The 27844-nt window shown below is 56.8% G+C and overlaps 2 protein-coding genes across 3 annotated transcripts; both read right to left on the bottom strand.

Moving 5' to 3' along the window:
* Positions 1 to 336: 336 nt before the first annotated feature.
* Positions 337 to 7149, bottom strand: TCEA3 (transcription elongation factor A3). Of its 2 annotated transcripts, XM_077788516.1 has the most exons (14): positions 6914 to 7149; positions 5406 to 5468; positions 5198 to 5303; positions 4730 to 4892; positions 4400 to 4468; positions 4135 to 4203; positions 3948 to 4022; positions 3592 to 3669; positions 3319 to 3473; positions 2967 to 3022; positions 1976 to 2131; positions 1304 to 1450; positions 1153 to 1224; positions 337 to 1014 (listed from the first exon to the last, which is right to left on the bottom strand). In XM_077788516.1, exons 1-14 carry the CDS (start codon positions 6980 to 6982, stop codon positions 1006 to 1008), a joined length of 1287 nt encoding a protein of 428 aa, XP_077644642.1. In that variant the 5' UTR covers positions 6983 to 7149; the 3' UTR covers positions 337 to 1005. The 2 variants fall into 2 exon arrangements, with proteins under 2 accessions (XP_077644642.1, XP_077644643.1); XM_077788517.1 differs by lacking the exon at positions 5406 to 5468.
* An 838-nt stretch (positions 7150 to 7987) lies between these two features.
* ASAP3 (ArfGAP with SH3 domain, ankyrin repeat and PH domain 3) lies at positions 7988 to 25365 on the bottom strand. Its single transcript, XM_021535000.3, has 26 exons — positions 25159 to 25365; positions 21338 to 21410; positions 20631 to 20776; positions 19087 to 19161; positions 18767 to 18816; positions 18379 to 18505; positions 16342 to 16427; positions 15513 to 15588; positions 15310 to 15396; positions 14951 to 15060; positions 14653 to 14722; positions 13961 to 14048; positions 13388 to 13436; positions 13112 to 13299; positions 12865 to 12998; positions 12376 to 12470; positions 11936 to 12116; positions 11521 to 11606; positions 11298 to 11413; positions 11141 to 11208; positions 10862 to 10969; positions 10484 to 10727; positions 10122 to 10395; positions 9496 to 9640; positions 9223 to 9345; positions 7988 to 8951 (listed from the first exon to the last, which is right to left on the bottom strand). Exons 1-26 carry the CDS (start codon positions 25279 to 25281, stop codon positions 8877 to 8879), a joined length of 2997 nt encoding a protein of 998 aa, XP_021390675.1. The 5' UTR covers positions 25282 to 25365; the 3' UTR covers positions 7988 to 8876.
* Between the last annotated feature and the right edge of the window lie 2479 nt (positions 25366 to 27844).

The following is a 27844-nucleotide window of genomic DNA, read 5'->3' as shown; positions in this document are numbered from 1 at the left end:
GCAGGGGGGACCAACATCAGCATTTGCTGGTGCAGCTACAGTTCCACCCCTCTAGCTGATGAGAATGAAACTAAGTGCTTCCTGCTGTTGGTGGAAGTTCTGCCCTGCCATGGGGACAGCCTGCAGCATCCAGACCAAACCAGGGAGCTGCTCCAGCCTTAATTAAAGGTCTTTAATCACCAGTCAGGTGATGGATGAGCAGCAAGCCATTGCTGTATCCCAAGCTGGGGCTGGTGGATTTGAGATACATGTTGGATCTTGGATGACCTTGAGGCTCAAGCTGGGGAGCTATAAAATCAAGACAGAGGTTCCAAACACATCTTAGGAAACAGTCTGTGCTGCAGAGATAGTTCACACCTTTATTACTCTGGCTGGAAGGGTTATTCCTCACTCCTCTCCCTGCCATCCTTCCTTCTTTCCTGGGACACGCTGCCTTCAAGCCAGGATGGATGGTCCATTTGTCACAGAGCGGAGGGGCACAGGGGCATCCCAACAGCATCTGGATATCCTGCACCCACCCTGTCCCTGCCATGTCTCTCCCCTCCTTCTGTGTGCACTTAGGTGAGGAAGAAGGTGTTTGGGTTAAAACCTGGCCCTCTGCCACCCTCAGCTCCCAGGCACAGCCCCATGTCCATGGAGCAATGCTTCTCCTGCCCCCAAATCATCAAAATCCTAATTTTTTTAAAGGAAGGTCATACCGCCTAGGTTGTACCAGTCTCCCTTTCCAGGAATGTGTCTGTTCCCAGTTGGATCCCAGCACACCCCAATCAAAGGGCAGATATTTGCAGGGAAGAACCATTGAATTCACAGGGACCTTCTTGAGTCAACTTGATTGCTGGAGGCCAGGTCCCCAGGATGTTTGAGGGAGCCCAGTGCAAGGAAATAAGGAGCTGGGGTTTAGGGACTGGTGCCACCCTGACCCCTCCTTCCCAACCCAGCTGCCCAGTGTGGTGTCACAGCATCTTGTCTTGCACCATGCTCCCTCCAGCCCAATCGCCAGCAGCATCAGCAGAACTGCAGGAGAAGCAGAGCCCAGGGCATGTGATAAGCCCTCACCCAGCACCCAAAGGCACCACTTCAGGGGGCTCTGCCACCCCTGAAGGCTAGGAAAGGGGTGGGCTGCCCAGAGCCTCTCCCCAGATGGTTACAGACCTTCCAGCGGTTCCCACACTCGTTGCACAGCACGAATGTTGTCATGGGCTCGTCAGCGCTGCGCGTCTGCACCTGGGGTGGAGCAGCACGGGGTCAGTGCAGACCCTTACAGCATCCCCCAAGCCAAGGTCCCCTGCAGACCAGGCCTGACCTGGTTGTACGTGCAGTTCTTCTTCTTGCATTTGCCACACTGGAAGAGGTCGGTGACGGTGCCACCTGTCTTGGCCATCTGGTGCTCCCGGATGGCCTCCTGGGTCATGGCATTCCGCAGCTTCTTCAGCTCATCACTGGCCATCTCCTGCCACCAGCATTGGCCCGCACGGGTCAGTGTGGCCATGGCTCTGCTCACATCCAAGTACCACAGTCCAACACCTTCCCCATCCTCTCCCAAAACAGGATTAATCCTGCTGTCTGTGCTTGCTGGAGGGCTCAGACCCATCCAGATGGAAAAACTCACCCCATCTTCAAACTAAAAATGCTACCTGCAGGGATCTGTCTTCTCACAGGGGAAACTGGGCTTCTGAGGAGCCTGATTTGTGAACCCTGGTTGAGGAGGACAAATGGGGACACTCCCGCCTGATTCCTGCCAGTGTGACATCCCACAGCCAGATCTGTGATGGGCTGGGGGTCTGCAGGGCTTTAAGGGGACCTAGCAGTACTGCCAGCTTTCCCCTAGTGCTCCCCGTGTCTCATTCAGCACTGGGGTGGCACAGAGAGGTGCTGGGACACCCTCACTGTGAACAAGCCAAGACCCAGAACTTGGGCACCACAGAGGCAGCATGGAAGAGATCCAGGGCAGAGCCCCACACACCCCACTGCCCACCTCAGCAGTCATGCGGGCGATGAGGCTGGGCTCAATGGCCCCACACAGAACATTCCTCCGCAGACCAGGGTTCTTGGGGTCCTTCAGGTTGCTGATCCTGCTCCGCACCCGGTTGCGATACTTCATGTCTGTGCTCTTCAGCTCCTGGAAGATATGTGGGGTCTGTCAAGGAATCAAGACAGGGGGATGCCAGCGTGGGTGCTGCTGTCACCAGGGCCAATGGTCATGTGGAGGTGGCTGATCTCAGTGGGGCTTTCCTCCCCGTAGGAAGTATCCCCATCCTTGGCTTTAAGAGGATGAAGCACAGCTTGAGATGTGGGGAGGAAAATGACTTTGCATTGCCTTGGAATGTCAAACATCCAGGCAAGGATATGGGGGTCAGGGACTGTCACCAAGCCCTGTGCTGGGACAAAAGTTCATGGTGCAGAGGACTCTGTCTATTCCCTCCTCCCAAAGAACATGGGTATGGACAGGTTGATGTAGCAGCTTTGGGCACAGAGTTTGGGAGGCACCAAAAAGAGCACCCAGGAGGTGAACCCCCCTGGGCTTGGTCCTGGTCTCAGGGGGCTGCCAGGAGAACCCCAGGCCTTGAGTTGGGGGTGGGCAGAGGTGGCTCCATCCCTTCCAGCATAGTGCAGCCTGGACATTGTTACAGACTGGTTCTGGCAGGAGACACAGGCACCTACCGCAGGCTCATGGAAAAAGCTTTGGGTGGGTTTGGATTTATTTCCCCAGGGATGAAGGCAGGTCCCTGACCAGAGGGGACTGGGGGGGACACACAGACCCCTGCACGAAGGCAGGTGCTCAGGAGATGCTTTGCTTATAATCAGCTTCAGCCTCAGCATCCTCTGACTGAGGTCTGGGCTCCCTCTGCAGGCAACGAGCACAGCAGAGTCTGTCACCCTCTGTCCTCTCCCCAGCAGCCCTCTTGAGCCCGGTATACTCCCCCAGCAGATGAAGCCTAGGGACCCCAAGCCCCACAAAGGATATGGTCTTCAATCTCCGATGCCATCTTCTCGCAGTTGACACCGAACTCCTTGTAGTCATCTAAAGGGTAGAGAGGTTAAGGGGTGACCTTCAGGTGTGAAACCAGCCACAGGTCTCACTGTACCTCCCCTAGAAAATCTCACCTCTCCCCCTGTACTTGACCCAGACACTCTATCTCTAAAATACCTAGTTTTACCCATCCTGAACCTTACAAAGATGCATCCTCACATCCAACCCCCTTATCAGAGACCCTCCCAACCTCCTTTTCTTTTCTTTTGGGGCTGAATGTTTCTACCGGGAATGTCCCATAGGAGAAACAGCCCAAAATGGGGTCCAGCACCCTCAGAACTGCTCACCATCCATGCGCAGTGCAGCTGTCAGCATCTCGATGCACTTGTCCCGCACCGAGTCCCCTGTGAGATAGCAGGGGGCCAGGAAGCAGGGGCTGGGAGAGAAGGAGGGGCTGGTGGGGCTTCGTGGCACCTCGGCTTTGACCTTGCTGCTGTTGGCTCTGCAGAGGCACATGGAGGGCCACGGGCAGGTGGTGGGGTCCTGGCACAGCCACAGGGACCTGCTGGGGTCCCTTGGAAGGGCAGTGGGTCTCTGTTACCTTTCCTCCTCTCTCCTACCTTTCCTCCTTGCTGTCACTGGAGTTCCTCTGGGAGCTGCTGGGAGCTGGAGAGAGGCTGGTGCCCACAGAGGCTCTCCTGGGAGTGGTAGGGAACAGGATGGCACCAGAGACAGGGCAGGCAGGACAGGGGGCAGGGACTGGTGACAGGACCTCAAGCATCAGCACAAGGATGAGAGCGCTGCTCCGAAGCCAACAGGAATCTCCCCAGGAGAGGATTTGCTCCTCCCAGGGAATATCCCAGTGCTGTGGCAGGATCAGGGCTCCCAGCCACTTGTCACCCCCTCCATGGTTGGGGTATCCCCAGGGGGGACCCTAAAAACATCCCCATGTTGCCCGGGGACACACTGTCCTTACCTCTCCCCTGACAGTCTCTTCTGTGAGGAGGAAGAGGAAGAGACAGTTGAGGACCTGGAGTCAGCAGAGGCTCTCCTGGCAGGACAAGGGCCGCGACTAGGACAACTGCTGGGTCTACACCCCCAACCACAACCCAGTGAGGGGCTAGGGTCTCTCCTCTCCCATCTTCATCCAGCCCAGCACCCACCTCTCTTTCTTGCCATCCAGGGGTGATTTCTTGGAGGATGCAGTGGGGCTCTGGCCATCACTGGACTCTCTTCACCACAGAGGCCCAAAGGAAGGGAGAGAAGCTCTCAGCAAACCCAGCATACTCTGGCAACCTGTGAGCTGGATCTTGTCCATCTGCATCCCCCATCCCTCAGCCCCACCCCAGGCTGCCAGCAAAGCCTCCCCTGGGCTGGCAGTGCCTGGCAGAGCCTGGCATGAGGGTCAGGGCATCCTTCAGCAGGTACCTCTCTGGGCTGCAATCGGCAGAGTGGCCCTGGGTGGTGGTGGCATGAGAGTTGCACTTGCTGGGCTTCCTAGGGATAGAGAAAGCAGGGGTCAGATGAGCAATGTCCAAAATGACATCATGCAAGGAATAATTAGTTTTAGGGAAAATAAAAAATGGCCACTTCTCCCTCCTTCAAAAACTGGCCTGGTGCTGTCCCAGAGGTAGCTTGGTCTCCAGAGGTGCTGCCAATATCCATGGGTAGGCAGAAATGGATAAACTCTTAAAGACCAAGCAGAGGGTGGTCTCATATTTGCCCTAATGTCCCCCAACAGCAGGCAGGAGCCCTCACCTCTCCTTGTGCTTCTCCCTGTGCTTCTCAGCTGTATTCTTGCTGTGCTTCACCCCTTCACTGGGGCAGCTGGAAACATCCAGCCCCTTCTTCTCCTTGTCTCCATCTGCGTCCTTCTCCTTCTTCCTATCTGCATCCTTCTCTTTTTTTGTGGTGGTGGATTCTGGAGGAAGGATTTGGGTGTCACAGTCACAACCCAAATCCGCACAAGGCACCTGCGGAGGTGCATCCTGGGGTGGGGAATGACTGTGGAAATACTCAGCCCTTGGTGGGGCACACATTGATTTATACCACTCTATACAAGCCCTTGGAAAATCTGGGTTATGGGTTATAGGAGGCTGTACCTCCTAGCTCTGGACTGTTTTCACTCTATCCCCCCAGAAAGCATTGGGGCTTGAGGTGCAAGGATGGCCCAGGGAGGATTGAATCTTTGGGGGGGGGTTCTCGTCTCCCTCCAGCATCACTCACCCAGAAGCCGCTTCCAGTTTTTGATGAGAAGTTTGGCTGAGGCCACCACCTCTTCATCTGAGCAATGTTTCCTCACTGAGTTCACAGCTACTCCAATCCGTGTGGTCTGGGGACACACACCAGGGACACATCCTTAGGGATGTGCTGGCTGGCACAGGGCACAGGACAAGCTACCCCTTGGGGTGTCCCCCCACCCAAAATCCCTCACCTGGAGCAGCTGGATGGTCATGGTGTAGCCGGTAAGGGATTTGAGCAGATCCAGTACCCCCTCCTACAGCAGGGAGAAGCCACAGGAGCCCTTGAGGAGGCACCAGGCAGCACCAGGAAGGGCATGACCGGAGAACGCAAAGCAGCCCTGGGCTGCTCCCTGGGATTACCTGACCCTCTCATGCCAATAGAAAAGTCCCACACCCAAATCCTGCTGGACCATCCCAGCAACGCGGTCACATCTCCAGCTGGATAGCACGAGCTTTTCTTAAAACTTGGGAAAAGCCCCATCTGCAAGAAAAATCTGGGCTGGTGGGAGCTAGGGACAGCTGGGAGATTTCCCAGGGGTGTGAAGGTCCATGGGACACAAGCCCCAGGATTTCCTTCTCATACCCTGCAGTGGCAGCTAAGATAAAGACAGCACAGAGCCTTCCTCCTCTTCCCTCTCTTTCTCCTCCTCCTCATCCTTGGTATTTTTAGAGCCCCAGCAGCAGACACCAGCTCCCAGGTATCCTGCCCCAGGACACTGTTCCATGGACTCCCACCATGAAGGGCTGGATCAGACCCCCCCACGATTTGATGGGTGCAGGGACATTTCTGTACTGTAGGTGCTGACCCTGGCTCTGTCCCATCCCAAAGTGCAGCACAAGAGGTGTGGAAAATCCCTGTCCCTTGACCCCTGGGTATTTCCTGGCAGCAAGCCATGGGATCTGGTTTGATACCAAGCATTGGCATCCCAAAAAGCCACCAGATCCACGGAGACGGCAATGCTGTCCCCCAGCCAGGAGCCTGCACCTCCTCAGGGCAAAGGCCAGTGGAAACAGTCAAATATTAACTCTGAGAGCTGGGCTTGGCACGTGTAACTGGCTCACCAGGATCCCCAGATCCTCAGCTGGCACAAGGGTGGCAGGGCTGGATCCCGGCTTCCCCAGAACACAGCCACAAAACCACGCAGGAAACAGTGACTGACCCCTTCCCCTCCCTTCGCGCACTTGTGCAACAGGCAGGGCTGTGCCTGAGGGTGCGCTGAGGGTGCTGCATCCCCCAGCCCAGAGCTTTTCCTTGCCTGCACACGAGCCTCTGGCCCTGGCACTGATCGGGTGTTGGTGCACAGGCTGGGGGCCAAACACCTGTCGCCCACAATCCGGCACCGCCAAGCAGTGTCAGGAGCTGCCACCCATGGGACGAATGCCCCCTTGCCCCCAAATCCCAGTGGCTGGGAGCAGTGGGGTACAGGAGAGCCCCAAATTACAGGCAGAATTAAATCCCTTGGGCGCTGTGATGTCTTGCGCCTGGGCTTGGGTGAGACAGGCAGCACCCCTTAAAACCACTCAGCGCCTCCAGGGACAACATGAGGGGTGTGGAAAGCAACCCCCCCCTTTCCCAAGCCACGCAACATTCAAACATGCATGCAGGCGAGCACGTGTGTAAATAAGCATGCGTGTCAATATGCACACGTGCAAATATGTTTAAAAATGCGCGCACGCCCCGAGAGCTGGGCCGCCTTACCGTGCTCTTCCTGGCCACCATCTTATCCAGTTTCTTGGCGATCCGGAGCAGCTCCTCAGCGGGCCCCATGGCTCCAGCGGAGCAGGGCGCGGGCTGCGGGCACCGCGGGGCGCTGCTGACATGGGCCTGGCAGCCGGGCGGAGGGAGCCGAGACGAGGGGCAAGGGGAAAGGGGAAAGGGTCGGGGAGGGAAGGGACAGAAGCAGAAAGGAGGTGGGGCTGTCCCGGCCAGCTAGCAACTCCTGCCAGGAAAGCGAAATACCACGGGGGAGGGTTAAATATAGCCGAGAAGCTGGGCGGCGAGGGCGGGGGAGGTGCGCGGAGCCCGGCGTGGGGCTTTGCCCGCGGGACGCCTTCGGCAGGGCATCCCCGGCGCGGCCCCGAGGGTACACTGCAGGGTGCCGCAAGCTCTGCTTTTCCCGAAGTTGATCCAGCAGCAAGATCCCCGGGGGAATAATCTTGATACTCCGCACATTGGAGTATGTACAGGAATTCCAGTATACAATTACAATATTCCAAATACGCGTTCTAATATTCCAAATTCCAGTATACAAGAATACTTCTTGTACTGGAGCACTCCACATATTGGAATATTTTGGTACAGAGAATACCCCATCCCTGGAAAGGGGCCAAGGTCAGGATGGACAGGCTTGGAGCAACCTGGTCCAGTGGAAGGTGTTCCCCCTGCATCAGGCAATGCACAGAACGATCTTTAAGGCCCCTTTCAACATTCTGGGACTGTGCGATGACAAATGACACGCTGCAGCCTTTGAAGCACAGCACGGATGTGTGCCAGTCTGGGGTGGGAGCAGGAGCCCCTCAGGCCTGGCTGGACAGGCAGCAATACGGGGCACAGGCCATTCAGATCTGCAGGTGACAACAACCCTGCCACCCTGCTTGTCCCTGCTCCAGCACTCACATGGGGTGGCTGTAGGATGAGCATCCTGCTCTGGATCCATGTCCCAGCCCAGCCCTACACGGCTGCCCCCAGTGACTGGGAGCCTTGGGGACACAGCAGCAGCATCACCATGGGGATGGCCAGGGCAGGGGTTGTACCCCTCAACACACTCCCAGGCACTTTAAAAATGATGGTTTATTAGAAATCAGACAGAAAACATTTTAAAAAAGACTTTTTTGAGATTAAGCATTTGACACAAAAATTAGAAGGGTAAAGCAAGGGGGTATGGAGGCAGGTGGCTCCATACACATGTACCAGTGTCCCACACCAAGGGACACTGGTACAGGGGTATCCTGGTCCTAGAAAAAGCTGCAAAACTCCGTCTGAGAGCCCCCCCCAGGGAAGGGGCAGTGATCCAGCACCCACCCCACATGAGGGACATGGGGCAGGGGCTCTGTGGTACCACCTGAAACATTCCTCGCCCTCCAAATCAAGGAATGGCATTTCACTACCAGTTTTGGAAAGGCTTTGGAGCATCCCTGAAGTCCACCAGGCAGTTCCCAGAACCTGGGGGATGGACACAAAAAAAACCCCTCTCCTACTTTTTGCCCATCCCAAAGGCTTCACAGTTGGGGTACAGGAGGCTGGTGGTCCATGGCTGCCCCCAAGATGAGAAGGAGGCTTCATGACTATCTGACAGAGGGTGGGGGATACCAAATACAGCTCCCCCATCCCCAACTCCTTGCAGAGAAGGAAGAAGAAACCCCAAGGGATGGGCAGGGCCCACGGGAAGGACAGAAGAGCAGTGGAAGCAGGGGTTGGCACAGAAATCTCAGCCCACCAGTGCAGTGAGCATGTCCCTTCTCTGCTCCTCAGCTCCCCACTGCTGCCATCCATGGACGGTTTTCCCAATGCAGAGGATCTCTGGGTCCCCTTGGAGGGCAGTGGTCTCATGCCAGGATCCTGGGCACATGTCCCCTGAGGCCTGGCTCTACCAAGGCCCCAGCAGGGAGCTGGCTCTACTCCCAGTCAATAGGACAGTGACAAATGGGCCACCCCCACACCGTCAGTCTTGCAAGAGGTGGACGAAGCTGGCAGGGAAGACTCCAGTGCGGGAGCCATCGCCCTCGATGAAGCCAACCTGGGGGTGCAGAAAGAGGGTTCAGGGGAGTGCAAGTCTTAGCTTGAGATATCAGCCCCAGAACTTCTTCCCTGCTCAAATCCAACAGGGATTGAGAAAGGCAAAGCTGTGTGGCACATCAGTGGAGCCCTCCCAGCCCTCCTCCATGCATACATGGGGTAGAAGTCCCCCATCCATGCTCCCCAGAAAAATCCAGTTCTCAGAAGAGAACTGGAGGGGGAAAAGGACCAAGATTTGGATCCCAGCACCCGTCTGTGCCATGGTGACTCACCCAGATCTGCTCATCTTCCTCCCGTGTCACCACGATGACCTCCCCCTTGGAGAAGGTCAGCTCTCGTGCCTTGTCTCCCTTGCAGTCAGCCACTGCCTTTACCCGCTTCTGCCTCCCCTTGGCCTGAAATGGGATGAAAAGGGGGTGGCTGACCCCCCCCGAAGCCATCCAAAAGGTGGCAACAGGGATATGACCCCCTGATCACTCCATCTGCCACCCCAGGATAAGAGGAGCTGGGATGCTTGGGATGCAGAGAGGAGGACTTGCACCTACCGGAGCAAATCTTCTGGGCATGGGCATGGGGGGCACCTTGCTGAGAGCAGGGTCCTCGGGGCCACCAGGGCTCTGGGGGGACCCAGCTGACCCCATTTTGCCCACCACGCCACCAATGCGCCGGTACGAGCGGGTGCTCTCTGAGCTGTGGGTGACAGTAGGAACAGTGTCAACCCCCCTCTGCCCTCCCCCAGCCTGTTCTCCACCCTGCGAGGTCTCAGGGAGGTCAGGGCCTCCCCCATGGGACCTGGATCTCACCCACAGCCCCCTGGATGCTGATGAAAAGGGTCACCAGCACCCAAACTCCCTCAAATGAGCCCATCCCACCACATTTTCTCAAAGGAGAGAAAAAATACATATGGTAGCTTGCAGAGGATCTTGGTGTCCTCCAGATAATCTGCATCATTCTCTCCAAGGACAACCCAGCATCCCCACAGCTGCCCTTGTCTCTTCCTGCATCCCAGGGTCACCATCAGGTTCTTGGAGATCCAAGAGGGTGGGGACCCCTTTGCTTCACAGCGATTCTCCATGCCCGTGGGGGTGGCAGAGGTTGAAGCTCACCCACCAGCACCGTGCAATGACCCCTCAACACCAAGTGCGACCCCAGTCTGGAGCAGGGTCCCTACCCAAACTTGACAGGGGGGATGTCAGCGACCACGCTGCCTGGCAGGGGCTGCGCAGGTGGGGGACTCAGCTCTGGCCCCCGCCGGCTGCTGCTTGTGTCCGTCTCGGAGCAGGTTTCCCAGTATGCTGCCCGCTGGCTCTCAGTGGGGCTGCGGGTGCCGGGGGTGCCATCCAGGGCGCCCGTGCTGCTGGCACAAGGCAAGCTGCGTGGTGCCAGTGCCTCCGCTGGCCCTGAGAAGTGGGGCTCTGATGCCTGCCGGGGCAGTTCAGGGCGCTCTGGGGGGACAAGTGCAATGGGGACAATAAACTTGGTCTCTGGGGGAAGGCACAGACCCACCATGATGACCTCCCCACTCCAGCTCACCGGTGGGGCTGTGGCTGAGTTTGGGGCGAGAGCTGCCCCGCGTAGGGTTTTTGAGGGGCAGCGGCGGGGGGATCTCCTCACTGTGAGCCCGGCGGGGTAAAGTGCGTGAGGGCACCAGGATGCTCTCGTAGGTCTTGTTGGTGATGTCCATCCCCATGCAGCTCCAGCGGGTCTGGGGGCAGGCAGGCAGCGGGCTGGCAGCCAGTGGTGATGTGCCCTTGAAGGAGCGCTGGAGAGGACTTACCTGGGGGTACACACACAGCTCCAGGGATGTCCCACTGCCAACAGCCCCCCAAAAGGGCCTGCGCTCCCCCAGTTCCCTCACTGGGGATGTGGAGGCCCCAGCATCCCAGAGTACCCACCACCATCCCACAGTACCTTCTCCTCCAGCTCATCATCACTGTCATAGGAGAACTCTGATGAGGGTTCCCAGTCATAGTCCACATGGATTTGTAGGGAGAGCTTTCCTGCCTGCGCCTGCTCCAGCTGCCAGAGAGATGGGGCAGGTCAGGCGGATCTCAGGATGGGGCAGCCCACAAGGGTCTCGGCACTGGAGGGACATGTCCAGAAGTCCCCCATCTTCATGCCAGCCCTCCTCAGGCACTTGGTCCTCTCTCCCCACTCTGAGCTTCTGTCCCATTCCTCCATCCCACCTACCAGCTCCTCACACTCGCTGTACTTCAGCCTCCTCGCCACATCCAGAGCTGTCTCACCTGCCGCATTCACTGCCCAAGGGACAAAAGGGGGACAAATCCAAGTTGCAGCCTTACCACTCCCACCAAAGAACCGCAAGACTGACATCCCAAGCTCATACCTGTGGTGAAGGTGGCTTTCCCTTTCAGGAGCAGCTTGAGGCAGTTGGGCTGGTTATAGAGCGCACCATAGTGCAAGGCCGTGTTCCCATTCTGTGTCACCCGGTCCAGTGTTCCCCTGTGCAGGGCCAGCAGCAGCAAAGTCAAGGCTTTGACACAAGCATCCTGTACATTCCTCCCATGAGGGAGAGAGGCAGGGAACACTGGGAGCCCTTGGGGACGCACCCATTCTGGATTATGAAGTCCACCAAGGGAAGAGATGACCTGTCAGCGTGGCGCACAGCCATGTGCAGCGGCAGCTCGCCTGCATCCTGACAAGGGATGAGAGGGAGAGGACACTGAGAATGCTCATCTTTCCTCAGGATAAAGGGAAAAGAAGGACTGGATCCAAGAATGCTTATCTTCCCCCCTGAGTGAAGGGAAAAGGAGTGCCGGACACATGTATGCTCATCTCCCAGGATATGGAAGGGAGAGGAGAGCTGGCCTCAACAATGCTTCATCTCCTGTGTGTAGGAGAGAAGAAAGCTGGACCTGAGGATGCTCATCTTCCAACCGGCACATCCCTTCCCAAAGCCCAAGACAACCCAGAGCATAGACACTAGAGAGGGAAAATCCATTCCCTGTCAGGTGCAGGCCTCACCTGACCCTCAGGGCTGGCAAGGGGCTTGGTCAGGTCATGACCATCGGCAAAGGCCTTGAGCAGGGCCAGGAGGTCACGGGCTTGAATGGCTTCCCAGAGGCTGTGGGGGTTGTCCTGACTGCTCTTCTGCACGTAGCGTCGCTCCATGTACTTGGCCGTGATGTATTCCTTGCGCGCAGCCCTGCGGAAGGGGGGCTTGGATGGGCATGGAGATGAGGTGTGGAGCCCTGTGCTCCTGCCTCCTCCTGAAGCCTCAGGATCAAGGGTAAGCCTCCAAAGAGGAGCAGATCCCCACCACAATCCAGCAATGACACCAGGATGCCTCATCCCAGGGCTGTCTTAGATGGGCAGCGACAGCATGGGACAAGAAAAGGCACACAACATGCACTCCTTTTCCTTCTCCTCCTCTTCTTCCCAGCACACCCAAGTCCCTGACTCACATATCACTGCTGGCTGCAGGCTTGGGACAGTCCTGTGTGGGTAGTGCAGCCTCCATGATCTCATTGAAACGCGTGTTCCCAATGCTAACAGCCAGCTAGGGAGAGAGGAGAATAGGGGACATTAGCCCTCCTGGAATGAACTCTGTTCCAGACAGATCCCATCCCAGAAGGAAGGAATCCACCAGATCCACCCAGGGCTTTCCCAGAGCAGGCAGAATGATGCCCTCTTATGGCAATGGAAAACTGCTTTACGAGGGAGAAGATCCCAGGGAGCTGCCAGCAGCCCCCTGCTTAGCAAATGGCTTTGCAGAGCCTCCCTTGCCCACACCGCTGCACTGGGGAAACTGAGGCAAGTTTGCAAGCCCGGGAGCAAACTGGAGACAGATGGGATGGAGGAGAAGGAATGAACCCTGCATCACAGGAGGTTTGGGAGGTACAGAGGGTGGTTCCCAGGGGCCAGGAGATCTCTGGGCTCAGAGAGCAGCTTACCAGTAGCTCAGAGGTGCTGAGAACGTCCAGAGTGAGGGACTGGATGCGGGAATAATGCACACCCAGCTCCCGATGGATACCAGAGCACTCGATGCATGTCAGGATGCCAAGGTTGGTAGAGAGCCATGTGGGATCTGCAGCAGGAGCAGCGCGGGGCTCAGCACCGTGCCCAGCCCCAGAGACGCTGTGACCCCCATGACAGCTGAGTCACACCCAGGGCGGGGGGACGCCCCAGGCCCTGACGTACCTGGGGCACCGCAGTCACAACACTGCTTGTTTCCTGGCATGTTCTTCACCTCGCTGATAACCAGCCTGGTGAGCTCCTGCATGCTGCTGTCCACCCCGGTGCCTGCCACCACCTCACCACTGCGCCCATCCCCCTTGAAGGCATTGCTCAGGGCTTCATCCTTGCTGTTCTGCAGCACTGAGACCCACCTGGGCAGGAGGGAGGAGGAAGAGGAGGATGGGGAAGGCAGAGCAGGATCTGGGCTGTCAAGGAAGAGGGATGGGCTGTGGCACTTACACAACACAATCTTGCTCGTCCTCTGCTTGGAAGTGATATGTCCTGTTGTCTGCAGGGATGGGGAGAGAGAAGAGAAGGTGAAAGGAGAGAAGCTGTGTCTGCCACATCCCTTGAATTGTTTAAGCTTGGACAGGACTTGGAGCAATCTGGTCTAGTGGAAGATGTCCCTGTCCATGGTGTAGGGCTGGAACAAGACAGTCTTTAAGGTTGTTTCCATCCTAAACCATTCTAGGATTCTATGGCCTAGGGGTGCCCAGAACAGCAGGAATCAGCTGAAATCTTTTCAAAGAAGCTGAATTTAATTACAAATTTAAATCGCTGCACATCATTCTCCCATCACCTGAGCCCTGTCACAACCTCTTTTTTTCTCAGCTTCCTAGCAATCATTGGAGAGATTGGTCCTTCATCTGGAGCCAGGAAGACACCCAGAGCTAGATTAAATGTATTTAAAGAGGGTGCCACTGTGTTTCAGAGGGAAAACCTACTCCAAAAAGGGACAAGTCCCACCACAGCCTCCGCCTCCAGGTGAAACATGTCACACCCCAGCCACAGCACCTCATCACAGGTACTCACGTGTCACCAGGTCAAAGCATTTTTTCTCCTCGGCATGGGGCCGCACCTGGCAGGTGAGGAGGTTCAGCTTCACAGGGGGACGGTTTATCTGCAGGGTGAGAGGACCGAGGTGGGTTAAAGGACCAGGAAGAAATGGGATGGGCATCACCATCTCCAGTGGAAACTGTGGTGGTACAACCAGCACCACAGATGGTTTCTCTTGGGATAACCATGCAAATCACACCCTGCCTGACTACTTTTAGAAGAACAGGAACCCTTTGCAGGAGAGCACGGCTCCAAGATGTCCCTCTGTCCCTCCTGCAGCTTCCAGGCCGCCAACGCCAGGTGGCAGCCCTTCCCTCCCAACCAGCCCCATCCCCTCGGCCTCGTCCGGACCCTCATCATCCTCCTCGCTGCCCAACCCAGTCCACCCTCCTCCCCCATGGACCCCTGCCAGACATGGGGCACCACCTCTGGAACCCTGTCAGACACGGGGGACCACCTTTAGAACCTTGTCAGACACGGGGGACCACCTCTGGAATCCTGTCAGACACAGAGGACTTTCTTTAAATCATCCAGCCTCATCCTTCATTGATTTTTAAGCCAGGCAGATTTGTGACCAGTTTGGGCAAAACTAAACCTGAAATCAAATGGACACCAAGCCCCAAAGGGTGCACAAAAAAGGATCAGGGTGCAGCCCCCACGCTCCCCACCGTGCTGTGGGAGATGGTCAGGCAGCCGTACTTCACACCGCACTTCCTCTTCTGCCACACTTTGCGGATCCTGAGAAGGAGGAAGAGAAGGAGTGAAGATTGCTGCAATCACCCACATCCACATCCCAAACCAACCATGGCAGAGGCCTAATGGGAGTTCTGGACATGGGGTTATGCTTTCTCTAACTCGTAGAGCACAAAGTGTCCTGTGAGCTGGATCCCAGCTCTGGGGCCTCCCATGAGCACTGACAATACCAGGATGAAGCCAAGAGCTCTCCGGGATAACACTCATCCTCACCCATCACTCTTCTTGTACAGGAATCCTGACTTCTCTGTCCCGTACTGCTTATTGCCTTGGTGCTGGTGGATACTGTAGCCACTGCCAGAGTTCTTCCTGTTCAAGTTTTCCTGAAAAAAAGACAATTAAAAAGCAAAGTGAGAGGCACAGAGGTGGCTTCTGCCTCAAGTGACCTTGTCCTTACCACGGTGCAGCGTGTCCAAAAGATGCCAGACGACCCTGTGCCCTCCCAGCATCCAAATGTCTCCTGGTCCCTGGAGAGGTTAATCCAGCCCTCCATTCCCCAGCTAACCCTAGGGCACCCAGCACCCTCCCCACGCTCCTTCTCAGCTCTCCCCTGCCCATCCTGGGGCTCTCACCTCCTTGCTCTCCAGCTGCAGGATGCTGCGGAGGGAATCGCGGGTCTGCGTGAGCTGCTTCACCTCCTCCTCCTGTGCCTGGCGGAGCTGGAAAGGGAGCAGCTGCCCTCACTGAGCACAGGGGCTCTCAGGGGGGCAGGGGATGGGGGGACATCCCGGGGGACGTGGCCAAGGGGCACTGCATGGCACTGTGAAGGCCTTACCGCGTGGAGGGACACAGCGAGCTTCTCTATGAAGGGGTAGAGATTCTGGGCAGCTTTCCAGCCGTCTTGGAAGAAACTGGGTATTTGTTAAGGGTGATTAGGATGCAGATGGGGAAGATGGAGGAAAAAAGAGGGGTTTTAGAGAAAATGTGGCAGGAGATCATGGCGATCCCCTCCCTGGAAAGCTGTACTTGCTTTGTGGCTCCCTGACTATGGGGATCTGGAGAGAGCCCAGCAAAGGTCAAGCTTAGCCCATGGGGTTTGGATACCCCAAATATTTGGGGTGTTTGGCATAGAGGATTGGCCTCTTGTTTAACTGGGGAGCAGTGCTGCCAAAAGCCACATTCTGGGGGGTTCCTGGGTCACAGTCCCAGTCAAAGACATGCTTTTAACCACAGTGACTGTCTCAACCTGCCTCAGTTTCCCCACTTGAGAGCTGGAGGAGATGATGACTCCCACACGCTGCTATTCTAGTCTCACAGAGCAAGGGGAAAGGCAAGGGGATGTTGACCCTCACTCCAAACACCCTTGTTACAAACCCAATGGCTAATGCCAGAGCCGAGCTCATCCCTGGAAATCTATCCAGAAACCAAATAATCAGATATATCTCAAGCCAATCCCCCTCCCACTGCCCCATGGACATGTTTACAGTTCCTCAAGACAACAAAGCACATTTCAACTCCCCAGAGAAAACTGAAAAGTGATGGGCTCTGCCCAGTATGTCTACCAACATCTGGGATGAGAGTAGAAGACCCCAGACCCTTGTGGGACCACCCAAGGGTGACAACCAGTCCCAGGGATGAACCATCTTGACCCGGGTGGCACCTACTTGTGCTGAGCGTGGAAAAACTTGATAAGGCTCTGCAGGAAATCTGGTCCCTGCTTCATCTGAGACTCTCTGGCTTTTAGCAGGTACTGGAGGGGGAGAAGACACCTGGTTAGGTGACAGAGACAAGGTCCAGCTGAAAATATCCCAGAGGAAATAGTAAGAGTCTGCCTAGCCCTTGATTTCCTTCCCAGCACAGGGAGGAAGGTTAAAACACTGGCTGGGCTTCAAGAAGTCAAGTCATGATGTTGGATTTGAAGGCAGTTCGCTGGGGACCACCCTCAAAAAACCTGGCTCTGGAAGTCCTCCAAGACATGGAAAGTTCAAGGACTGAAGCAGGCCTCCAGGCTTTCCAGCCAAGTAGGCTTCTCCCACTGCTCATTGCTTCTGGAGTTAATAAATAACCGAAACTCAAGGCAGCTTGTGAAGGAAAAAAAAAAACCACAACAAAAAAGGCCAAATGTTTTTTAAGATATGGCCCTTTTATTCCCAAAAAATCAGATTCCAAGAAGCAAGCACCTGCAGCACACCAGTGCTGGAGGTCTGCTGAGGTGCCCTGTAGGATGGGGAATTTCAGCTTTATGCATCAAACCCATCCATCAGCTGCAGGCAGGGAAGGAAAGACAGTCTCATTCACCCTAAGCAAAATAAGGAGGGGAAGACATTTTCCCCCTGCAAGCTCCTCTCCAGCTGCTGGAATGGTTTCGAGTGGGGAGTGAGGGGAGGGGGAGGCAGCCCTGAGCTCTGGGGGCTTTCCAGGGTGAGACAGAGCTCCTGGAATGCAGTCTCACCATGCCCCAGGCACTCTGAGGGGTCCCTGAACTGGGGACATTTGTTGAAGTGCTCTGTGACAGCTGGAGATGCCAAGTCAACGTCAGGAAGCACATCACACCTAGAAAAGGCCACGTGTGCCTTTTCACAGCTCCCATGGGGATGTCCCTGCCCTGGCACCCAGACCCCACAGTGGCAGTGGCAGCAGAGCATCCCAGGCGCTGGCTGGGACCCATGAACAAAGGGATGCTCCCAGCAGCCCATGTCCAACTGTTCCTACAGCCCTTAGGGTGTGAGATGGCTCATGACGGGGAGGCACAACCCACGTCTCCCCATCTCATGGGGTGAAACAGGACCCTGGGAGTAGCAAAACCCACTTTGCAATAAACCTATGTGCATCATATGGCACCCAGCCCCCCCAGAAGAACTGCCCTCCCATTTCCAGGGCCAGCAGCAGCTCTCATGCATGCAGAAACACGGGTGTACATGCCCTGCTCCAGCTCCCACCTCTCTGTCTGCTGTTATTTATCCCACAGTGGAGCTATTCAAGGGAGTGATTCATCTGGCTGGGTCCCAGCTCCGAGGCAGGCACAGCCTCCTACCCACAACCCCTCTTCTTTGCTGGACGGGCATGGGGCAGCACCAGGATCCGGCCCTCAGGAACATGGGAGACCTCTGGGACAACCCATTGCAGACTTGTTCCCTGCTCTGCCACCCTCGAAGTTTATGGGGATGCTGAGTGTCTGGAGCCAGGACACTTGGATTCCTCCTTGCTGCAGGGCTTTGAAATTGTGTCTCCTTCACTTATTCCCATCTGACCTCTCGAGCCTGGACTGCAAGCACCCAGAATTGCCAAGGATCTAGGGTGACTTGTGACCCCCTTCATCAAAGCTAGGAGCAGTTTTGAGGATAGGCAAAAACCACAAAGCCAACCTCACGACTGTTAGCCAAAAAGCTCTCTTCTTACCCAAATGCCACCCAAGGAAGGGTAGGAGTGGAGCGAGGGGGACATGGAAGGAACCCCCAGGCCCTTGTGGGGCACCATGGGTGCTATTTGGAGCTGGGATGATCAGCTGGGACCATTCAGGGGCACAGGGGGATGGGGAAGGACAAGGGTCCCTCTCAGCACACAGGTGGGGCTGCTTTCGTGTCGGATACCGGGACAGGCCCCGATGTCTCTGCACAGCCTCTAGCAGAGCGGTGCCCCCTGCCCCCCGTAACTCTGCTCCTGGGTGTCAAAGTCCCCAGTCCCCTCGGCACAGCCCCCACCTCACACATGTGGAGCTGCAGGAGCCGCCGCTCCTTCTGCATGTCCTCGGCCATCTCTGCTGCTGCTGGCTCGGCCTGGATGACCCCCGCCAAGCGGGCTCGTTCCTTCTCCTTCTCCATTTTTCCCCTGTGGAATGGGATGGAGGTGGGTTGGGGACATCCCTGCTGTGACGGGTGTCCCATGCGGGAGGAAACAGTGGGGATGGGATCAGGAGATACATCTCCAGGCCCTGTCCATCCCCTCTCCCTTTCCCCTTTGGGAAAAGCTGGACCAGAACCCTCCCCATGACAAACTGGCACCATTGGTGCCTGGCTCCAGCCCAAGGACAAAACACCTTTGTGCAGAGTGGGATTAGGCAGATTTTGCCAGAGGCAGCATGTTACTTACACTTTGGTCTCATAATCCTTCCAGGCCTTTTCAATCTGCTTCTTGGAATCCTGTGGCAAAGGAAAAAGAGGGTGGCAGTTGTCAGGGAAAGCAAAAGAGCCGGTGGCACTAAAGGGGCCAAGACCTTTGCTCCCTTGAGGATGACAGGTGTCCCTACCAGGTCTTCACCCCTCATATCTGTCACTCCCAACCCTCACTGCTTCCTTCCTGGCCCTGGTGTTAGCTCCTTCCTTCTCCTGGCCACAGGCATGAGCTGAATCCATACCAGAGGTCTCGCTGCAGAATCTTGCCAAATGAGTGACCCAGGGGACAGGACTTACCAGGCGGCCATCCTTCAGCTGCCCCTTTAACAGGCTGTCCAGGGGAAAGGACACGATGTTATTCAGGTTCTGTACCTGCAGAAGGTAGAGATAGGGTCCCCCCATGGTGAGGGAAGGCAGGGAGCTGGAGCCCCAGGTCCTTCTCTGTGCCAGGGACCTCCCCCCAACTCTGTCACTGCCCCAAAAAGGGTTAAAGAGGCCGGAAGGGAGGCTGAATCCAGGATCCTGGCAGAGGGCACGCTGGGGCTTGTTGGAACTGGCTGCAAGATGTCTGACAAACGTGGCCCTTCCCACAAACCACACCAGTGCCGCAGCTGCCAAAAACAAAGCTGTCTCCCCCACTGACACCTCATCCCTGTCCCCATTCCTATCCCCAGCAACACGACCAGCCCCTCCATGGTCCTGTGATACAAAGAGCTCACCCATGTCAAAGGGGCTTCCCAAAATATCTCCCCTATCTGGGGATAGCAATTCAGCCACCACTACCCCTACCAGCGCAGGGGTCTGTGGTGGGGACACAGGAGCCCACTGCTGTCCTGGCATCCCTCCATGCAGCCCACGGAGCAGCATCCCATTTTAGAGCTGTGAGAGCAGCTCCAGCACCCACATGGGACTTCCCCAGTGCACCCAGATTTCTTTTAAAGGGCTTTGGTCCTCTGCAGCACCTGGGGAGAAACCCAGCCACACGGCACAGAACCACCCCCAAACCAGGGGTAATGGGGAAGCTCCACAGAGACTCTAGGAGGGGAAACAGCTTTTTGGATCTGATTTTGGCACAGGACTCACTCAGCAGCATGTGGGACAGGAGGTGGGGGCCCTCAGAACTGGTCCAACTCCTCCATCAGGACAGTTCTGCAGAGCCCTACTGGAGCACGGGAGTCCAGCAGGCTATGACAGCCAGGATGGGGAAGGGGAGGAGCAGGGAGGCCCAGATTGGGGTAACTGGGAGAGAAAGACGCCAAAAATCTGAAATTCTTGCTGGGGGAAGGGCAGCAGAAATCAATTTCCTCCTTAAGCAGAGCCAGGGGCCAAAAACACCCTTTGGAGAGGGGGATTTGAAAGTGAACAAGGAGGGAGCCACATGGGACCCCCCAGGGATTTGCTGTTGGGCATGCAGGAACCCAGCTCCATTCAGGACCTGAGTTTTGCATTGGAGCCATTCCTGGCTCGGCTCACAGCTGCCTCTGCCTGCTCCCCATGGCCCCACTGTGCAGCCCAGCATGGCTTTGATTTACTCTTGGCAAGCAAGATCAGAGATGCAATTTATGTGAGAAAAAAACAGAAAGCAAGAAAAAAGGGAAAAATGAAAATAGCAGCCCCAGCTTCCCATCAGATCCCAGTGTCAATGGCCCCAGGGAGCTGGGACTGAGCTATAAATCCAGTAACGCGGTATCAGATGGTCTGAGAGCACTGGGAATGTGTCCCTGAGCCCAGGGTGGGACGTAGGGATTGCTGCATGTGGTGGAGGGCAGCTAAACTGGAAGGAAGGGAGCTGCACTGGTTGGTGGGGGATTCCAAATCCAAGTGGATTTGGGACAGCTTACCAGGTTCTTGAAGAGTGCAGTGACCTCACGGGTGAAGACGGCCAGGTTGAGGAAGCCGGTGGAGAGTTCATGGTTGTTCTGGGAGAGGTGGTTGTTGCCAAAGTTCTCCAGGGCCTCGCTGTACTGTTCCTCATTCTCCACATGGGCTGTATGGAGAGACACCAAAGAGGGGCACGGGGTGACCCTACAGTCCCCAGTACATCACAGTCACACCATCTCTGCATCCCTTTATAACAGAGCTGGGCTGATCCTGATGCAGGACAGCAGCAGTGCCCCAAAACAACCTCCCTGAGGTTCTCAATTTTCCTTTTTATATATATTTCAGACAGTTTTTGGCATCTGAGCACATTATCAGGTCACATTATGAGGTGCCACCAGCAGCTAGCATCTACCTTCCTATGTACTTTTTTTTGGGTTTGCCACCCACCTCTGTAGCAAACCTGGACCAATCCTGCTGCAGCACTGGAATAGCCAAAACAAGCTTCCTAAGGCTCTCCATTTCCCTCTGCATATCGTTTTAAGACAATTTCCGGCACCTTAGCATGTTTCCAGACTGGCTGGCCGGTAGCATGCAAACAGTAAATACCCCCAGGCTCACCAGCACCCACGGATGCTCAGTGTGACCATTATTGGTGGAGGATGGGACTATCACACACCCCCAGCCCCATGCTCTGGGAATGCCCATCATCTCCCAAAGCCCAACTCACTGAGCCCGGAGATATGAATGGCTTTCACATATTTCCTGATCCTCTGAAGCACAGCTTGGTCCCCATCCAGGCTCTGCAACAGCGAAGAGAGAAAACAAATGGAGTTCATTACCCAAGCATGGCTGCCACTCCCCCAGCCCAGCTGGCCCTTGGAAAGGCCGTAACTCCACTGTGCAGATGTGTGGGGTGGGATCCAAGCTCCCAGGGCTGGGAAAGGAGCTGGAGGCATCCTGGGGATGCTAGAACCACAGCGTCCAGCCGGTCCCCTGCCAGGGCTGTGGTCCCAAGAGCTTTGCTGCCAGGCAGGGCTTCGGCTGGCCCCAGAGAGAAGGGTTTGAGCAAGACAGTAGGAGGAGTTAAGAGGGTCTTTGGATCCCAGCAGCTTCTATTAAGCATGGAAAATGCCTTGCTGGCTCTTGCAGGGACTGTTTCAACCAAGGAGGAGATTGAAGCATCATGCAGCACATCAGCCCATCCCCACAGCTCAGAACCAGGTGAGATCTGTGAGGGTGCCCAGCTCCTCACAGAGTCAAAGACAGGACCCACGTCCTGCTGATGGGGACCTAAATCCCATTAACCCTTGTGCCAATTGTGTGCTAAACCACAATGAGCAATGTGGCTTTCCAAACCCCCCAACTCATGCATGATCTTCCCCTATGGTTCCCAGCACCATGAGTCTCCCTGTAGCCCCATTGCCCAGATCCTGCTCTGGTTTGGAGCTCTCCACATCCCCCCATCTCTTCCTACCTGTATAGCCCTGATGTGCCCCCTGAGCACCACAACAAATTCAACCCCATCCAAGCACTACGACAAACTCACCCCACTCAACCCAAGGGCAAGGGGCTGTGGTGCTGTCAGCACGAGCATCTGAGCACGCGCTGGTCCCAGCATCAGGAAAGGGTTAAGGGCGGCTTGGCTGCAGGTACCAGAGCCATGATAACAGGCTGGAAATATTTAGAGGGCGTGAACAGCAGAAAGGGCAGGGATGAAACCTCAGGAGGAATTACAGTAAAGAGGCTCCCTCTCCGCTTGAGCTCTGTTGAAGGTTTTTGGGCTGATGTCAAGGCTGATTTCCTGACAGCAGAGTCAGCCTTGCTTCAGCACTGTTCTCTTCATCAGACGGGATGCTGCCAGGATGAACTGGCTTGGAGCAGACTGGGGCTGGGGTGGGGGCCAAACCCCCTGCTCAGGGAAGTCTTGCAATGCATCTACAGCGGGGAGAATGTTGGGGTGCACCAAAGCCCCTCATGGCCCTTCTCTGTGTCACATCTAGGTGCACCAAACTCTCCAGAGCAGAGATATTCCCTGCCTCTGGGGGAACCCAGGGCTGGATGCCCAGATGCTCCAGACTTGCAAATCTGGCAAAGTCTTAGGAAGGGGAAACTGAAGTAGCATGAGATGCTTTGGAAGCATCACTGGGCAAGTGTGGGAAGATGCTCCTTCGTGTCCAGGATGGAGCAGCTCATGCCGGTGCCAGCTCACAGCTGTAGGATGCAGAATGCATGGCTGGTGCAGAGCAGGGATTATCCAGGGAAGGACACAAGGGCTTTCAGGAAGGGGTCTGTGAGTCTACCAGTGGGCACAGGGCAAGCAGAGACAAGTATCTGGGTGGTAAACACAGAGGGAATCACTGTATACAGTGCTGCTGGCACCTGTGAGCAGCACTGGCATTCCTGATGCACCAGGCTGGCTGCCAGGAACAGGGTCCTTGGCCGCTTAGGAGTGAAGGGGCAGAGATGTCTGGAGCCCTTGATGGCACTCATCAACCCCCAGGCCTAGCTCAAGAGCTTCTGGTCAGGGGGCAGCCGAGGACATTGGCACAACAGGGACGTCAGCAGGAGGAATTCTCCATGGGATGGAGGAAGGGATGAATGCACACCTGCAGCACAGCTAGCTGGGCTCACAGCCTGGGGACCTCAGGCAGGATGCTCAATGGAGGCCATTCTTCTACCTCCCCCGCTGCTGCCGGCTTGTGCTACCCAGCGAAGAAGCTGCCATGGGTGCCAGAGTCAGGGTGCCAAGCTGGCAGGCCAGGAGCAGTATGTGGAACTGTCCTGGGGGACAGGGTGAGCTGGGAGCTCATCTGCCAGCAGCCTCTGCCATGTCACCCTGCCCTAGCCCAGAGGTGCCCAGTCCCCTCTGACATGCACACTGCACCAACCACCAAGGGCTGGATTCAACCTTCCAAGCCCACACCAGAGACCTCAGATTCTGTCTCCACAGCAGCCCCAAAAATCCTGAAGTCCCACAAACTCCCAGGAGGGGAGAGCCCTCTTTAATATCAGGAGGTATACTGAGGCACAAAGTAGCTCCAGACAACATCAGGATGTCTCCTTAATGTTGAGCAGCAATCTCCAGTCCTCTCCTTGCTCACTCCTGCCCCTGATTTGAGACTGCTCCTATCTTGGTGCACGTCACCATGCTCTGTCCCAGGGTCCTGGTGGGATATAGCTATCCCTTCCCACCCAGCAGCCACTGGAGTTAGACCAGCATCCTTCACTCCCTCCTGCTCACCAAGCAGTATTTGGGGTGGTGACAGGAAAGACTATGGCTTGGTTTGGTCACAGAGTGTCTCTCCCCCAGTGATCCCCAAATCCGCCACTGATTATCCCCTTGCCTCATGCTATCCCCATGTTGGGGCTCCAAAGATAGCCTGGAGCTGGTTTGCTCAGATTTCCCTCCTCCCCTCGTGCTGGGACCAGGGGATGCCAAAGGTCCAGCAGCAGTTTGTCCTCCTCCCCACAGCCTCCAGTGGCATGGAGGGTTCAGCCCTGTGCCCTGCACGGCACATTCCTGAGGGATGCATCTCTCCCCATCCCTGCATCCCTTAACTACAGCCTATCCAAGCAGCCAAACAAAATTCCTGCTGCTCCCTCCTGGCTAGAGCTGCCTCCCCCATCCCCACGGGAAGAGGATCCATGACAGTGACCAGCATGTGCTGATGGGGACAAGGATACTACATGGTGTGTTCCCAGGCTGCCAGGCCTGGGACACCCATCCCACTGCCCCCATGTATCCCAGCAGCCCTGGCACTGGGGGCCCCCCACTCCCTGCCAGCCCTGGCTCTCCTTCAAAGTCATTCCTTAGCAAAGAGGAGTTGGCAAAAGCCACAGGACCAGCTGGAAACTGCCTTTATTCCAGGCGAGAGAAGGAGGATGGAGGTGCCCCACCACCTCTGCCGTTCCCCAAAAAGCTGCCGATGATTTTGGGGGGAGGTTGAAAATACTCCCCTGGATTTGATCACGGAGGAGACCCCCCCAGCGACACCACATCCCATCGGGGCTGGCTCCAGCACAGGAGCTCGATAGTGGATAGAAATGTGGGATTGATTCTCTGGGGCCATGTCCAGGTCCCCGGGAAAGGGGTGGTGTGCTGGTCCCGGTGGGAAAGAAGGATGCCCTGGCCCCGGGGAAGTATGCCTTGATTCCCAGGAGGGGCAGGTGGGGATGCCCTGGCCCTAGAAATAAGGAAATAGGCCTCCCTGGCTTCGGGGTGGTGGGCGGTATGTCCTGGCCCCGGGGGGCACTTGGAGCTTTAAAGAAGCCTTTGCTCCTTTCTACAGGCGTAGCCCTCCATAAAGTACGCTAGGGAGATGCAAACGGCCCCCTCATCCGAGGGTCCCAAACTACCCGTTTAGGATGACCAGCGTAGTCTCGGGGTGAAAGGGGGGGGCGCCCTAAAAAACAGAAGCCCAAGGGAGGCGCAAGCATCAAGGGACTAGCACCTATTGGTGCGGAGGTGTTCCCGGGCGGGATGCGGGGAATGTTCCCGGGCGGGATGCACAGTCCGACCCCCCGTCCACACCCCTCGGCCTCGCTCACCTCCTCCAGAGCCCCCACGGCCCCCCGGCACTTCTGCATCTTGGAGGCAAAGGCGGCGGCCGAGGAACTGAGGTCCTCGCTGGCAACGGCCAAGAAGTCGGCCACACTGAGCTGCTCGGGCATGGTGCGGGGGGCACCGGGAGCACCGGGCGGCGGCAGGGGGAGCGGGGAGCGCCTCCCCTGCGGAGCCCCAGGGTGCCGGCTCAGCGCCCGCGCCCGCACCGGGGGCGCCGCACCGGGAGCGCCGCTCCGCACCGGGAGCTCCGCACCGGGAGCGCCGCTCCGCACCGGGAGCCCCGCACGCACCGGGAGCCCCGCACCGGGAGCCCCGCACGCACCGGGGGCGCTCCGAGCCTCCCGGCCCCGCTCCCGCCCCTCCGCCGTCACGCGGCGGCCCCGCCCGTCCGCACGTTAAAGGCGAAGAGCCGCAGTGTTCCCCAAGAGCTACTGCCGTGACCCCCATCCCGGGAGGTAGTGGGTGCCGGGTTCCCCCGTGCTGTGCTGGGACGAAGAGAAAACCCTGCGGTGCGGGTGGATCCGCACCCCCAGCCTTGCCTTGGCAGCCACCTTTCCCAGGCACCCAGCAGCTCCCTAACCCCAATACCCACCTTTCCCAGGCACCCAGCAGCTCCCTAACCCCAATACCCACCTTTCCCAGGCACCCAGCAGCTCCCTAACCCCAATACCCACCTTTCCCAGGCACCCAGCAGCTCCCTAACCCCAATATCCACCTTTCCCAGGCACCCAGCAGCTCCCTAACCCCAATACCCACCTTTCCCAGGCACCAGCACCCCCTTAACGCCAATACCCCGCATTCCGAGGCACCCAGCAGCCACCTAACCTAAACACCCAGGGATTCCAGCAGCCATCTCTGCCCGGAACCCACCTCACCTCAGCGCTCCAGTACTCACCTCTCCCAGGAACCCCGGCAACCACCTCTCCCCATCTTGATAGGAGATGGAGACACACACAGTGGCAGTTTAGGATTATGCCCAGTCCACTCCAAACACCGTTTAACTGGTGGTCACCCCCACCTTGCCCTCCTTAGGACCCTGGGGGGACAGTCCTTGGACAGGGGATAACTACTGGAGCCTTTGTCTTTTTGTCCTGCTGGAGGAGACCTCTTTGTTCCCTCTCCTGTCCCCTCATTCGGTCCACCTCTCAATGGAATTTGGTGTCCCGTTCCTGTTTATTTGCTCTTCACTGAGGACGAGGAAGCCAGGACACCTCAGGAGCAGGCAATTAGGTTGAACAGACACAGAGCAAATCCAACTGCAGGGCTGGGGTTGGTGACAAACTGAAACAGAAAGGGGCAAAAAGCCTCACTGGGGCTGGTTTGCCATTCAAGAGGCCAACATGGGTGCAATGGGGCTTTGCAGACCCCTCCCCATGCCCCTTGCACCGCTCATCCACGGTGGATCAGACTCTCGACCCTTTTACTGAGCCAGGAGTGGGGCTCAGTAAAACTCAGGTCTGTGCCTAACCAGGGCCAGCCCAAGCCCTCCTCTAACACGCTGTTACTGAGGTGCTGAGAGGGACTGGGGTACAGGAAGAGCCATCACAAGCCTTGGGTGAACGGCTACGCTTGAAGGATTCCATCCCTCTGGCAGCGGCAAGTAGGCAAGCCCACGGTTTGGGCTGTCCTCCCCCCGTTTGGGGGGACCCGACATCTGCCGAGCTCCCAGGACATCTCCCTCGGCAGGGCTCTGGCAGACAGAGGGTTAAAAGGCTGCAGCCAGGCAGGAGTGGAGCAGGAGGATTCGGGATAGGAGCCCCTCGGCAGACGGGCAGCCCCCGGTGCCCCGTCCCCTGCCCGGTGCCTCCGGTCCCTTGGCTGGTGTGGCCCTGCCACCTCCTGGCTGGCCTGGGCGCTGCGGGGCGGGGCACCAAGGGCACAGGGAAATCCCGCTACGCGCTGTAGGACACTCATCCTCGTGGGGATGCGGACTCTGTGCCCCTCGCCGCGCTCACCTGGCCCGGGCCTCTCCTCCTCCTCCACATCACCAGATTATGCAATGCCAATATGTGCCATGATCCCAGGTTCGAGACATCACCAGGTACCACCAGGCATCACTGAGTACCACCGGGTATCATTTGGTACCAGTGAACATCAGGTACCACCAGCCATCACTGGATACCACCAGATATCACTCGGGTACCACTGCCCACCACCACATGCCACAGGACATCCCCTTGTACCACTGACCATCACTTTGCCACCAGCACTGCTGGCATCCCCAGGTCATGTGTGACACATGGGGAAGGACCTTACATGGACACAGCTCCCCCAGGAACTTGCTCTGCAGACCCCAAATTGGGGTGCACAAGCCCAAGCCCATCCAGCCCCAAGATCCATAGGGAGCTGGCCCCCAGCCCTGGCTTTTCCCACACTCCTGGTTGGAGAGGCTCTAGCTCAGGCAAAAGCTCATCCCAGGCAGATTTAGGCTGGAAATCACCAATCTGAGCAGGTCAGACCCATTCTTCTCACTCCAGTCAAAACTTCATCTCAAACACCTTCTCCACAAGTGCCTGCAGAGCAGGCTGGCGAGTTTAAAAGCCCCTAAACAGGCCATGGAAACAACAGCAAAACCAGCTCAGCTCCTGTCTCCACCCAAACCATTCCAACATTTTGCTGCTTAGAGGAATATAGCCCTTTAAAACTCCAACATTTTATTTTATTTCAACC

This window comes from Lonchura striata, chromosome 26 (assembly GCF_046129695.1).
Source record: "Lonchura striata isolate bLonStr1 chromosome 26, bLonStr1.mat, whole genome shotgun sequence".
Classification (NCBI taxonomy): Eukaryota; Metazoa; Chordata; class Aves; order Passeriformes; family Estrildidae; genus Lonchura; species Lonchura striata.
The sequence above is the reverse complement of the archived record's forward strand: the minus strand, read 5'-3'. Positions and strand labels throughout refer to the sequence as shown.

Excerpts from the sequence above, each read along its gene's own strand:
- TCEA3 (XM_077788516.1), bottom strand. The coding sequence starts at position 6,982 with ATGGGGCCCGCTGAGGAGCTGCTCCGGATCGCCAAGAAACTGGATAAG. Across the intron at positions 3,474-3,591 it reads AGTGACAGCAAGGAGGAAAG|AGCCAACAGCAGCAAGGTCA; the intron begins GTAGGAGAGAGG and ends GTGCCTCTGCAG. Across the intron at positions 1,451-1,975 it reads TCGCCCGCATGACTGCTGAG|GAGATGGCCAGTGATGAGCT; the intron begins GTGGGCAGTGGG and ends TGCTGGTGGCAG.
- ASAP3 (XM_021535000.3), bottom strand. The coding sequence starts at position 25,281 with ATGCCCGAGCAGCTCAGTGTGGCCGACTTCTTGGCCGTTGCCAGCGAG. Across the intron at positions 11,607-11,935 it reads TTGCCAGCCCTGAGGGTCAG|GATGCAGGCGAGCTGCCGCT; the intron begins GTGAGGCCTGCA and ends ATCCCTTGTCAG. Across the intron at positions 11,209-11,297 it reads GAAAGCCACCTTCACCACAG|TGAATGCGGCAGGTGAGACA; the intron begins GTATGAGCTTGG and ends TCCCTTGGGCAG.